This window comes from Carcharodon carcharias, chromosome 2 (assembly GCF_017639515.1).
Source record: "Carcharodon carcharias isolate sCarCar2 chromosome 2, sCarCar2.pri, whole genome shotgun sequence".
Classification (NCBI taxonomy): Eukaryota; Metazoa; Chordata; class Chondrichthyes; order Lamniformes; family Lamnidae; genus Carcharodon; species Carcharodon carcharias.
The window spans coordinates 109,203,955-109,218,048 of record NC_054468.1 but is presented as its reverse complement, the minus strand read 5'-3'; the positions used below and the strand labels follow the sequence as shown (position 1 = coordinate 109,218,048).

The following is a 14,094-nucleotide window of genomic DNA, read 5'->3' as shown; positions in this document are numbered from 1 at the left end:
CTCTGCTGCATTTTCCACTGTAGGAAAACAATTGAGTTTCGTTACTCATTAGTAAAACCTTCACATAATTTCAACTAATAGGTGCTGGTGTGTACTTCCGCTGTTTCAAAGATGATTCAAATAGGTTAACAAATGTTTCTGATTTTGAATACATTTTTGTACTCCATGATTGGTGGCAGGGTGGGGGATGCAATGAGTGATTAATGGTAAAGTTACAAAAATATCAATGATAAAGTTGGAAACTGAGCCCTGAAACATTTATAATTATCTGAATGGCCAATCTATGCAGTTGCAATGCATTGGCAGACACAAGAAATATATATGATAGAACTACTCAACATGTGGCCTTAGAGTAATATTCTGTTCTCTCACTCTCAACAACATGCTAATGATATCGGATGCCTATTTCAATAATCAGAAACATAAGACTCTATAAAATATGGTCCTAAGGCTGAAATAGAAAATAATCATCAGTGCATACCCCAGTAAAGCACAATAACAGAGGTCCTTTATTTAAAGATGTAAAGTATGGTCAAGATGCTACAAATTACAAATTATGGCATCACTTTCACCAGTTAAGTGTTACTTTATATGTGCAAGGGCCCAATATGTAGAATAGCCAAGGTTAGGAATGAAACTTTAGATTTACATGCTTTTATGCATCATATACTTGCAGAATAACATACCTAATGGGATACATATAGTGTTGAATAAATGTGAGGAAAGATTGATTTTCATAAATTATTGTACATATTCATTTAAATATTTAGTGGCATCCATACGAAATTTTCCTCATCATGATTGTGACTAGTTTTTGCAATTATATTTTTGGTGAATTTTGTGCTCAAGATGAGGCCTCTTTCTGCTTGGGAATGGATAGTCTGTACATCCTGTGTCACAGCCAAGAGCTTTCAATCAGATGTAGTACAGGATAGGTGCAAATAAAACCTACCCTCTCCCAGCAATGTGCCTTAATCCCAACGTCCTATTGTGCCAGTATGAGAGCAGTGGTGTGTTGTGGGCTCAGGCCTACTGGAACTGAATTAAAACGAACTAAACATTTCAACCCAGCATAAACACAAGTCTCATATCTTTCTCCTATATGAACTGATTTAAATCCTGCTACGCTATTCTAGTATATGGTGCATAAGCATTCCAATGTGCCAGCAACTTTAAAATAATCGAGGATTTTCAGCAGAAAACAATGAATTTAATATTTGATATTTGGCAATATTTTAAATAACTTTTAATGTTTTCATTAATGCAGCCAGAATGTTTTGTCTCTATGTGCATGGCATTAGCTTTACAATTTTGTTTCTAAACACAGTGAAACTTGCTTCTTGAGGTAATGTACAATGCCAGGTAGGTAAAACCAGGAGCCTTTACCTAGTTAAGAAACGTATCATGAGCATTAGAGCACACTACTATGAGACAATCTAAATCTTTCTCAAAACAACATCAACTTATATTTATATAGCACCTTTTGGATAATAAAACATCCCAAGGTGTTTCATGGGAGCATTATTTTAAAAAAAATGTGACACCAAACCACACAAGGAGGTCAGATGACCGAAAGCGCAATCAACGAGCTAGGTTTTAAGGAGTATTTGAAAGGAGAAAAGTGAGGTAGAGAGGCAGAGAGGTTTAGGGAGGACATTCCAGAGCTTAACCTAGGCAACTGAAGGCACAGCCACCAATAGTGGACCAATTAAAATTGGGGATGCTCACCAGGCCAGAATTAGAGGAGTGCAGATTTCTCAGGGGGTTGCGGAGTTGGATAAGTTACAAAGATAGGGAACGGCGAGGCCATGGAGGGATTTGAAAACAAGGATGAGAATTTAAAATCAAGAATTATTCATTTGAATAAAACATACCACAACAAATTTTAGACAGAACAAGGTAGAATGCAGAACTCCCCAAATATTACCCCTGATAGCAGGGGTAATACCAATTGCAACCTGCTTTATACTTTCAATTCGCATACACCAGAGAACAAGTAGCTGCCACCCAGGCATATTTCATCCAGGACCCAGAACCGTACTTGATTTGCAAGTCCGCCCAGAAGTGGCCGACCTTCCTGCAACACCTCTTTCCAACCTCTTTAAATGAAGGTTAACAATTCCAGGGGAAAAAAAAACAAGGTTGGCATTATTTCTGATTAACCCTTCGCCCAAAGCAGCGCCAGGTGTCATCATAACTGGCATTTTGCCGAGTGAGATAAGTTAAAGTATCCCTCGGTTAAACGGCTATCACGTATTATTCAGACAGTATGTATATTTTTACAGAGACGGCGCTTTGTCATGAATGAAAGCGAAATCCTTCCGTTCACCTATTATTGAATTCTCATAACGCTGACGCCACACAAGGAACCTAAATGCTTTGCTGCCACTAAATCGAAAAGCGCTAATCCTATTGCCCGAAGAGCAATCCATGGTGTACCCTTCTTCGCCTTTCGGCAATGTTTATTTACGATCTGGAGACTCCCTCCGTCTCTCTCGCCAATGAGAATTAGAAGTTTGGGTGACGAGCGTGTGCATGCTCCATTGCGTTGGAAAGTTATATTGAAATCTGTTAAAAGCTCTTAACAGCGTGGCGTTCCTCTGGTGTTGGAAGAAGCGTTATACACAATGTTTTATTTACCAGAGGCGCAAGAATTAAATCCCAATCGGTTTGAGAGTCTGTCACTAATATGAAACAGTTTGTCCTTGGCGATGAACTGCACTTATATCAACAATTCCAGACTTATCAGAATATGCATCTTAAAGGGGAAAACAGCAACATAGTTATACAGCACAGAAACAGGCCCTTCGGCCCATTGTGTCCATGCCGGCCATCAAGCACCTATCTAGTCTAATCCCATTTCCAGCACTTGGCCCCGTAGCCCTGTATACTATGGCGTTTCAAGTGCTCATCTAAATGCTCCTTAAATGTTGTGAGCGTTCCTGCCTCTACCACCCACCAACCCCCCCACCCCTTCCCCCGCCCCTAGGCAGTGTGCTCCAGATTCCAACCATCGTCTGGGTGAAAAAATCTTTACCACAAATCCTCTCTAAACCTCCTGCCCCTTATCTTAAATCTATGCCCCCTGGTTATTGACACCTCCGCTAAGAGGAAAAAAATCTTCCTAACTACCCTGCAAAGTCCACTAAACGATTTAACTGTAGTTTTAATTGGTTATCCTTAAAGGAGATTTTTTTAAACTGGATAAAAAGAGTTATGAATAACATGCCAGGCGAGAGCGATCCGATAACATGTGCAAGAAATTACCATGTTACGCCAAAGCTTGTGGAACTCTTGCCCAGTGAATCACTGCGGCCAGGCGATGGATATTCGCGGACATTGTCATTTTTTTCAAATCATGCAGATGATATTTCGTTGCAGGAGAATTATTTTTCCTGCTGTTTATCGTGCAATTGCAAATTCCAATAACCTATCAATTGCTGGCAGGTTAAACATGAGCTTTCAGATATTGTGATCAATCACAATGCTGTATCCAGAGCAAGACCGCAAAATGCCTCAGGACAAATATCTACAATGGTCCGGTCATACTGGCGTTGACATTTTTGAAAGATATTTGAAATTTGGGTATTCGAAAGGTAACGATCGATCGTAAACAATACTATAGGGCTGCATTAACTCTTAAATAACAACCATTGCAATTATATTTTTGGTTGAGAATACTTAGCAATTTGAAGATAAAACCGATCTAAAACAGGGAGCTCGAACACGCGATACTGCCAAAAACAAATTCTAACTGATGGCATCACTTCACCCCAATTGAGTGTTCTTTGTGCAGGAGTCCAGAATGCAAAATGGCCCAGGTATGGACTAATCATATTTCAACTTTAAAAGCAAACTGACTCTTAGTGAAAAAGGTTTAGGTGCGGATTTAGATGGAGTTCCAATCATTCCGAACACAGCCTCTGAAATATGCTGTTTCTGGCAGGACGCTCGGTGTTTTGCCACATCCCCAGTCCGCCATTTAGCGACAAGTAAAAATCAGCGCAGACATAAAATCGTGTCACCTTCTCGCTGAAAAAAATTATACATCTGTATAATTCGAAATAAATTGTAATCAAAATATATGGATTTCTACGGTCAGAAATCATCTTTCTAGAGAGCCGAGTCAATGTACTTCTAATATGTAATAAATTTCAGGTTGGAACTGAATTGAGCACTGCAGTGCCATGCATTTAACTTATAAATGGGACTTAATTGTCGCTTGTGTTTCAACACTGCCGCTACTTCAGTCAGTAGAAAAGCGTTTTAACTTGAACTAGCCAAGGGCGAATAAAATAAGTGAATGAGGGGAATGCTGCTTCACAAAAATACTATTTAGTGGAAGTACTTTTGATGGCAATTCAATAATTGGGCTGATATCGTACAACGCTATGGTAGCTGCACAACGGCAAAGGGCACACGAGAGGGTGTGATTCACTCCAGGCACTTCTAGCCGTCTGGTTTATCGTTGTTTTATTTCAACATAAATGCATATTTTAAATTCAAAATATAAAAATATAAAATAGACCGCGAGGGCAAAATATTCTTACATTTACAGTCTCGGATATACATCAAAATGTTCACAATTAGTTCACATCGTCTGCGGCGCCAACCGTTTTATTCATGCGTTAGCCAAGTGTCTGGTCCATGAAGCTATATACAAATACATTACACATAAACTAAGGAGCATTTCCATTATCTGCAAAGTTATGAAGAACATCCAGTCTATGGGCGAAGCCTGCATTAATGAACAGAAGATCGTATTTTTTTAAAAATTATATTATGGCTTATATTCCTATCAGCTACATACAAATATGATTTTCCAACATTTTACAATATATGAAACGAAATCAAAACAGCCACCAACACCATGTTTGAACTGAAGAAATAACAGGCCCTGTACGCAGGAGATATAAACCACTTTGTTTACATTCACCTCACTGCATTTCTGTTCTAAATATCTTTCCCTTCGAACCAACCCCCACCCCCCACCTTTACAGATATATTCTGAAAAAGGACTGTGGTTTCGCTGTACTCTGATTTTTTTTTTTAATTACTCGTCTTTAAACCCAAACGTAAAAACAGCAGGCCATTTTCAGTTCCTGCAAAAGTGTGATTCATTCGATCAGGTTCTCTGGAGCCTTTCGTTTTGGTTGTGTCCCGTTACCGGCGGGGATTTTATGTGCTGGAGGCTGGGATTGAGAGGCCGAGCGGGCTGCTGAGAGCTTCGGGGGGCTTGTTAACGGGGCTCCCGGCTTTCCTGTCTGTTGCTGAAACACAAGCAAGGAGAGAGAGAGAGGGAGGGAGGGAGAGAGAGGGAGAGAAGGAGGGGGAAGAGAGGGAAAAAAAAGGTCTTGAGAAAACAGACGAGCGAATTCTTAGCTTAAATCGTGCTTTCTTTTAGCATTTAATGAAGACGGCAGATATATCCATTTGCCACAACCAGAATGGAGCTGCCACAAAGATGACCAAACAGTTCATTAGGGGAACACATAAAGATCCCATTTAATCAGTGTTTCCGGGAAAGATTCGTCCTGACAACTTTATGGTCACAATAAACACCGTTCACGTGAATATATTCCAAACGATGGAGCCCCCCAATTCGCTTGTTTTGGGACATTAATGGATCAGAGTTGAGAATACTATCCTGAGGACAATGACTGGAACAAACTGGGGTCCCTTTACCCAGATAAAATGCATCGGAAATGGAATTAGGAGGTTTAACCTTAACCGATAATTAACTTTAATCGATAAATCGCCATTCCGTTGAGAATGCTTTTTTTTAATATGGTCCAAAACACAGTTTACAAACTTCACGTGCAAAGGCTGCAAAATGCCGGGCATCTCGATAGGAAAGGAGAGAATGCCTCCAGCAGCCGAGTCGGCATCGGAAAGAATATCCAACGCCTCACGTTTTAGTGCGAAACCTTTCATCAGAACTCGAAGTATCTCCTCCACCAACATATTAACCCTGTCTCTGGGGATACTAATCGACCTGCTGTGTGTGTTCTCAGCATTTTCGTTTTCTACTTAACTGACCTAAATACACAGCACAGGAGTGGAGACAAAAGGACATTTTTTGGGGGGGGAGGGCGTGTAAGGCAATATCGAAATTATCTCCTCTTATCAACCTCATTGAAGCGACCGATTGGCTTGCAATTGGTAATTGGGATGTGGAGATGTCAAAGGGGCGAGTCAGAATTTAATGTCATCGCATTACACTAACTATAAGGGGCTCTAAGTCTTTGATTACTGCAGTGGGCCTTGTACCTGGGACCTGGGAAAATTAGCATCTACAAACGCCAGAAGGTGAAAGCGATTTCAGATTCGACTGAACGGGGATGTGGGGGGTTCCTAATAGTATCAATGTGCTAATTAGCATGGTGGCATTACTGACGATTTAAGGTCATTAGTAAAAGAAGCCAAAACAATATGAGAGAGAGGTGGGAAAAAACTTCCGCACAGCGAGTGATTAGGTTGCCAGACCTGCTGAGTTTTTCCAGGTAATTCTGTTTTTGTTTTTGTTGTAGAATTCACTGCCTGACAGTATGGTGGAGATAGGTTTATTCCAGGCCTTCAAGCCGGAATTAGATAATTACTTGAAAAAGAGACAATCTGGGCAAGGCTGCGGGGAGAATGGCACTGGGTGGAAATGTCCCCTCGGAGAGCTGGCTGCCGACACGAGGGGCCGAGTGGCCTCCTTCCGCGCCAGCGCCACGACCATTCTGTGATCATGTCACGACACTGAAGAGAGATGCGAAGCAGGGCCCTCCCGGGAATGGCCTGGCATTCAACCACATCCAATAGGCGCGCAGAGAAAGATAGCTCAATTCCCCGCGTTTCACGCCAGGGGTTTTGTTTTAAATTGCATACATTTAGAAAACAAGGTGGTGGTCGTATGAAACAGGACAGGTGCCCGCTGACTCGCCATCACCTTTAGTGCAGGTCCTTTGAAGGCCGTATCTTGCACAGAAACAACACAGGGTTGAAAGGGATCAAGCCCAAGTGTATGAAACGATGGGGGATGGGGGTGATGCCCGATATCAGTGAGTATATTTGCGTGCCCCAAGATCTCTTGACAGATCGCATTGATTCGGGTTTTTTTTTTTGCCCCAGGTTGTCACAAAACTCAGATTCCTCAGAATAAGCCAGTGGAACAATTCGGATTTAAAACGGCTCCCGCGAGGGCTGACTGCATCCTCCCGAGTTCTGTGCAAAATCTCAATGGGACCCGCCGATGAGGGAAGGATAATACGACTCTTCCCAGATCAAGTGAAAATAATATCGATCACCCCCAAAACCCACGTGCACTTTAAGGGAAAAAAAGGAACCAGCGTAAATAAAAAGCAAAAATATATACTGCGGATGCTGGAAATCTGAAATTAAAACAGAAAATGCTGGAAAAACTCAGCAGGTCTGACAGCCTCTGTGGAGAGAGAAACAGAATTAACATTTCCAGTCTGCTCAGAGCTCTGAAAAAGAACCATACGGACTCGAAACGTTAACTCTGTTTCTCTCTCCACAGATGCTGCCAGACCTGCTGAGCTTTTCCAGCATTTTCTGTTTTTTTTTAAATTTAGTTAACGATAGGTTTCACGTTATTGGCACGCTGGCTAGCTTACACTCATGTCCATATTCACACACCTTTGGTGAAGCTACGAACTACGGCAATGCAAAATTTAAGGCAAATCTGAACCCAGCAGTAAATATAAACATTCGCAACATATATTGTTTAATTGTCAGCATTTTATCACCAGCTTTGGGCTAAACCATGTTGCTTCCAAATTCAAGCAAAAGTAACTTTGCATAGATATTATAACTTCAAATTGCAATTCGGGGATGCATTTCCCATAAAGTTAAGCCTTACTCTGCCGTTAAAATCCACCACCCCACCCCCCCCCCCCCCCCCCCCACCCCGCCTCCCACTTCTTTTAGCATGCGATATTATTTACTTAATTTGGCAGCTCCGAAACTGATCGGGATCGGTTTTTGATCTGTCATTAGAAGCAGTTAACTGGTTTGTGAAACCGATAGGGGCTGCACTAAAATCGCCGGCAGTTGCCCTTACACCTATGATAAAAGCAAAATACTGCGGACGCCGGAAATCTGAAATAAAATCAGAAAATGCTGGGAAAACTCAGCAGGTCTTGACAGCATCTGTGGAGAGAGAGACAGAGTTGACATTTCGAGTCCGAATGGGACTCGAAACGTTAACCCTGTTTCTCAGGTCTTTACATATAATATTGGTTGAGATAAAAATAGTGGATTTGATACCGTGAAATGCCTACTGTCCTGTGTGTTGTTTTTATCATTGAATTGGCCAGCGTTAACTCATAGTCCTCTCCAATAACAGCCATTAGCATTTTAGCAATGCAACACAGGCATTGAATTCTCCAACGCAAGCAACAATTATCCGATTGCCATGTGTATTTGCAAATGCCAGAGCCGAGTCTTGCTTATGTCAGAGCCTGAAGTGAAGCCGGGGAATCTAAATTTCAAGAGGTCTGTGATAGAGAGAAAATGCTGCTGATTAAATGAAGCACCCCCTCGCCTCAGATAATTCAAGCAGCTTTTCAGCTTTGGTGGCGATCACGCGTGTTCCGGCTTGTCGCCTCTGCTCACTTAGCCCCCAAATGTCAAATATCCAAAAGGTGATTGTTTGGCAGTGTCACTCGCTGGGTGTCGAGATTGGAGCTATTGTACCGTGCATGTCGGCGGGTGAAAAAAAAAAGAGAATCGGTCATTGGGAATGAAGTGCATGAAGTATTGAATGAGGTAAATGCGATAAAACTTAAATATATTATTTTAAATCAGGCAGAGCTAGGGGCACGAAGTATAAACTGGTGAAAATACATTTACAAAGCTCAGGATAACTTTTGCAGCAAAGATTATGAATACTTGAAATAAGCTGTACTCAGGCACGGCCATACATTCTGGGGCTTTCCGGACAGTGGGAAATGAGACGAGGACAGTTTAATTACTAGAAGGGCGGCCTTGCTGCGCTAGATGACCATTTTCGTTACTTATACTCTCGTTAACAGAAGCTTTTGCTTAGACTCTACTTTCCAAAGCCACTGACCGCCATCTTTTATTCAGCCCAGAACCAATGACTCGATCACACTCGGCGTGTCGTAGCTGAAATATTGCCCAGCCAGCTGTGAAACTGGGAGTCCTGATTTCGGGGCGTGTAGGATAAAGCTTGCTTGTAACCATTAATAGCGACGTTACTTTTATCTTTACAGTTTAACCATGTTACCTTTCGTCCGCATCCGAAGAAAATCCAGGTATTGTTACCCAGTTTGGATGCATAATAAAGGTTTATATTACAGCTTAAGTTACAATTACGTCTAGTCACACGCCTCTCCACGATTGGCCTTTAATTAGCAGTAACCGCTGAGTTACGTCTGGTTTACAATATGATACAGATCAATATGAAAATTTATTAATCAGTAATGCACACCTTGTCATTTTCAGCTGATATACTACGTGACCATCCAACATCAACCCACAGTAACACAGCTCCTTATAGGCTACTTCTGCGCACCGTATGCAAAGATTGTTGTGGCTCTGGAATGAAACAAACAGCAGCTTTTTTTTGAAAATATAATTGCCTTTAGATTGTAACCGCTCCAAGAGCAATAACAACATTCCCAGAGCAGAGCGAATGCAAAAACGCAAAGCAGCAAAACCGCCGCCCCTAAAAACGTGGTCTCCTGACTAAAAAAAAAGGCATTTAAAAAAAAAAACTTCAAAAGGGAATATATGAAAAAATGTACTTTGAAATCCATTCCGGCACTGAAGCTCCACAATTTCTATTTCCTGTCACTAATGGGCACTTTGTCAATAGGCCATTTTATGCCGCTTTTTCCTCGCGAATATTTGCCCTGATATCCCATAAATAATCCCATATCATTTTGATATGAAGCTGTATTATTACACTTCTTACCTGCAAAATGATCTACCGCATTTAACAATTCATTTTTTTTCAATCAGCTACTTTTGTTTCATTCCAAACTGTAATGGGAACACCGTGACTTTGCTTCCCAGTGTTCTGAGGTAATGGGCCGTGGCCCTCAAAAGGAGAAAAAAGCGATTTACCTTCTCTGGCTGAGAGGTGTTTGAAGGGCATCGGGGCGTGGATGTCTCCGCCGTGCATGGGAATTCCTGGCCCAGAGTGAGAGAGACTGCTGCCCTGGGACTGCCAGGGATGGCCTGTCATGTAGCCGGCTCCTGGGCCACTGTACACTCCATAACTCGGCACCTGGTTCGACGAGGGATAGGGGCCAACAGCGCAGGCGGGAACAAAACTGCTCACAGCAGGCAGCACCGACGGAGGCTGGAATGCAACAACACCAATTGGCTTTACTTTTTAGCTGCTACCATTGGAGCGAGGGACACACATAGAGTAGGAAGACATCATTCATTATATGAAAACATGTGCAGAGGGGGTTAGGTCAGTACCTGGGGGTATTTCAGATCCGGGTCGATCGCCTGTTTTTCTATCCCGTTGACACTCTGATTGGAGGAGAAAGCTGCCCGATTGACATTATTCCAATCTTCCACTTTAGTTTGATAAGCTGCAGCCTCGGCTCCACCATGAGCAGCTAAAACATATATTTAAAACAAAATCATGGAGTATGAACACCGGATATTCAATGCAAAGTTTAACAGAAACCTTTTTAGTTGTGTTTTCATTTCACCTGCTTTTAAGTGTGCAAATGTTCACGGGAAACCCTTATCCTTTGCTACAACATTGTAACTCTCTACATAGGATTTCTTTCAAAATGAATTTTAACTACAATTTTCATCTCTAAAACGGGTTAAATTCTTTGATAACAATATTCGTGTTGCTCGGGCCTCCCCCCCCCCCCCCACTATATGAACGTAGGGCAATCTTTAAAAATAATCCTATCTCTGTGATTTTTCGGATTGCTTCGCTCGTCAAAAGCGCCTCGAAAGCGCCTAGTATAAATAAATCTGACTTTATAAATCACCTCTCTGGGTCAAAGCAAATAGCAAAGAGAGGGTTCGCTCAAGTTCCGTAAACGCTGCACAAGGGGAGTCAGGTTCAGAGCTGTCAAAATTCCAGCGCATTGTTGCCCCCGAGTTTCACAACTTAGCGACACACGCTGCCTTGGCCGTGTGTTTTAATACACGTTTCTCATTCTCCATTGCCAGTGCCCCCTTCGCCCCCACGCCCACACACAAAAAAATAAAAGTCAGGAGATTTCAACAAGTTTGAAATTAGCATCAAAAAAAAAACTTGAAGATAGGGACGTGAACTAAAAGGAGGCAGGGACACGGGCTCAGGTACAGGTTAGGCCGCAAAGCCGCTAAAGTGGAGAGGGAAAACGTTAGAACGTTATTGTTTAATGTTAGCGGGGCAAATGTTATCCATAAATAATACCAGGTAAAGAGGACTGATTTGTGCTTTCAGCGCACTCATTGAGAAGGTTAATAAAGAGGCCGCGGAAGATACCTGGAATGAGCACTGACTGCCAGAGCAAATTTAGATATTAAGGCTTTGAAATGGCGTGGCCTGCTCCCTCCGCATTGTCAATGGGTATTACATCTGCCAGGTGTACTTTAGTAAATATCTTTGATATTGTGCTCATTTTGTTATACATCTGTAGCTTTATTTGTAGCAGAAGAGACCCATAATAAAACGAACGATTAGAAATACGGATGGGTCCAGGAAAGAAGGTTTTTTTGGTGTGATAATCTGCATTTTTCTTTTAAATACGTGACCTCGATCATTTTTGTTTCCCGAAGCGCCTGACTTGTGATTCTCAACGTGTATTTTCAAAAGGAAAACTTAATAAGGTGGGTTTAAAAGGGACGGATGGGGGGTGGGGGGTAGTGCCCACTAACCTGCCTGTTCGACGATGCTCCTGAGCCCCAGGATGTTGCTGACCGAGTGAGCGGACGGCCAGGTCCGGTGGATGCCGACGTGTCCCGTAACCCCCGGCACCGGGACGCCCGTGGCGCTGCCCATCTTGGCGGCCGCCGAGGACATGTGGTTGGGGTAGGAATACTGGTAGATGGGGTTGTAGGGCAGCGTGGGCTGAGGGGGCAGCTGCTTGTTGGTCTCGTAGTGCCCCGAGTGCGACAGGTTACCGATCTTGTTCCGCAGGATCCGGCTGATGGAGCTGACCGAGGGTACGTTGTATTTGTCACAAACGGCGTCGGCGAGGAGCCTATCCCGAATCTCCCAGGCGAAGATGCCGGGGTCGCCCTGCTTGTATTCCCTGATGTACTTCACCACGGTGGGGGTGGTGACCCTGGGCTTGCTGCCTCCGATAGCCCCCGGTAAGATGGAGCCCGTCTCGTTGTAACGGGCCAGGATTTTGCTCACGCAGCCGTGGGACACCCGGAGCTGCCGGCTTATGTCGCACGGTCGAATCCCCAGTTGAGCCAGTTCCACTATCCTCAGCCTGATGGCGTTGGGAAGGGGTCTCCCGTTAACGAATACGCCTCCCAGCTGATTGACCTCCCCGTAAGTCTGATCTACAAGGGTGGGTGGGGAGAGGGGAGGGGGTGGGGGAGAGAAATGGAAAGAGGCAATAGTGAGAATCATCCCTCAAAGCAAAATAAGATGCGAATAAAGACAAAAATCAAACAGCTGTCTAAACACAGCATTTCCCACAAACTTCAGGAGTTCATGGAAATAACCGTCGGTATCCAACACAAATACATGCACATCTAAAAAATATAAAGTCCTGCATTTTGGACACGGGTGTTTCATTATTATCAATGCTCCTTTCATCGTGTTTAGTTTTTTTTATTTCTCACCAGGATAATCCATTATATTTACGGCTGCCGCACTGTAAAACTGAACCGGATCTTCCGAGTTTACGATCTTTTTGAATAAGCATCGGGCACGTTTCTATCTGTCTATAACTTCAGCCTTCTCCCGGTAATTTCCCAGCGTCTTACCTCTACCCCACCCCAGAAATCTCGTTATGAAGCACAACCGTGTTCTGACGCCCATAACATACAAGCCTGCTAATTTCACCAAAACAGAAAGCCCTCTGGAGATTGCCCCTTTAAGTCTAACCAGCCAGCGGTGAATGGCCGGTTTGGAGAGCTTTCATTTCTGCTCTGATCCCTCACGTTAGGCAAGCGTGTGGAACACGCTTTATTCTGTTATCAAACTCACGCCACTGTAGCAAGCCCAAAACAAAAAAGAGTCCATGCTTACCCATTGCCCAACGAAGCGGGAGCGTTTCAGCAATTTTTACCCCCTCTTTTCTTCTTTTAAAAAGAAAAATAAACTGCCCCTTGCAGTAGCTGGAAGTTCTCTTTCTCGATACAAGTTCGGACCTATGCTGGTGGAAAGGAGCAGACCCCGGCCGCACACACACACACACACACACACACACACAGGAGAATTCCTTCCGCGCCCCTCACTGAGTGCTGCAGGAGTTGTGTGGGGCGGGGAGGAAGGGGTGGTTGCTGGGGTGGTGGTGGTGGGGGGCGGGGGGGGGGTGGGTAGAGAATAATATTCAGGCGGCACTGCGAGAAAAGGCGAAGGTGATCTTCATCCGATTAGGGCAAATTTGTATATCCTAGAGGCTGTAGTGAGTCCAGATCAATTTTACGCGTTTCTCCACGTCAACTTTGATGATCACGCTGCAAAGCTCTCATTAGCCTGTCGCTGGCTCCCTCCTCTTCCCATTGGCTCTCCCGAAGCAGAACTTATTAATTCCGCTCTCAGACTTTCCGCCTTTTTGGCAACTGCTCAAAGTCAGGAGGCAGTAACTCCTGAAGAAATGGTTACTAGAAATTGCAATTAGAATTCGCGAAAGCATAAAACGGATGGATATATTGTAAATGCCTAAAGTGCAACAACTCACCTCCTTCCAATTTTTAAAAAATCCAATCTTATTTTGCCAGCTAATACAGGCATTTAAAACGGACCTGAAAAATAATCAACACCGCCCCCCACCCCCGCGCCAACCCCCCACCACCTTTCATACCCAGCTTCCTCCCCTCCCAAAATAAAGCTCCCACTTCGATAGAGTCCACGGCACTCCATCGAAAGTTTCGTTAGAACGTCGAGAAGTTACATACTGCAAACCCCTAAATTAAAAA

At 43.4% G+C, this 14,094-nt stretch overlaps 1 protein-coding gene across 1 annotated transcript in view; it reads right to left on the bottom strand.

Annotated features, from left to right (window-relative positions):
• Window positions 1-5,144: 5,144 nt before the first annotated feature.
• The window catches only part of LOC121287951 (paired box protein Pax-1-like), a 34,657-nt gene continuing 25,707 nt past the window's right edge, over window positions 5,145-14,094 (bottom strand). Inside the window, exons 3-6 of the mRNA XM_041206111.1 lie at window positions 11,872-12,507; window positions 10,462-10,604; window positions 10,099-10,336; window positions 5,145-5,270 (exon numbers count right to left, since the gene is read on the bottom strand). Of these exons, the coding sequence (XP_041062045.1) occupies window positions 5,179-5,270; window positions 10,099-10,336; window positions 10,462-10,604; window positions 11,872-12,507 (1,109 nt within the window). The 3' untranslated portion in view covers window positions 5,145-5,178. The remainder of the gene's footprint in view (window positions 5,271-10,098; window positions 10,337-10,461; window positions 10,605-11,871; window positions 12,508-14,094) is intronic.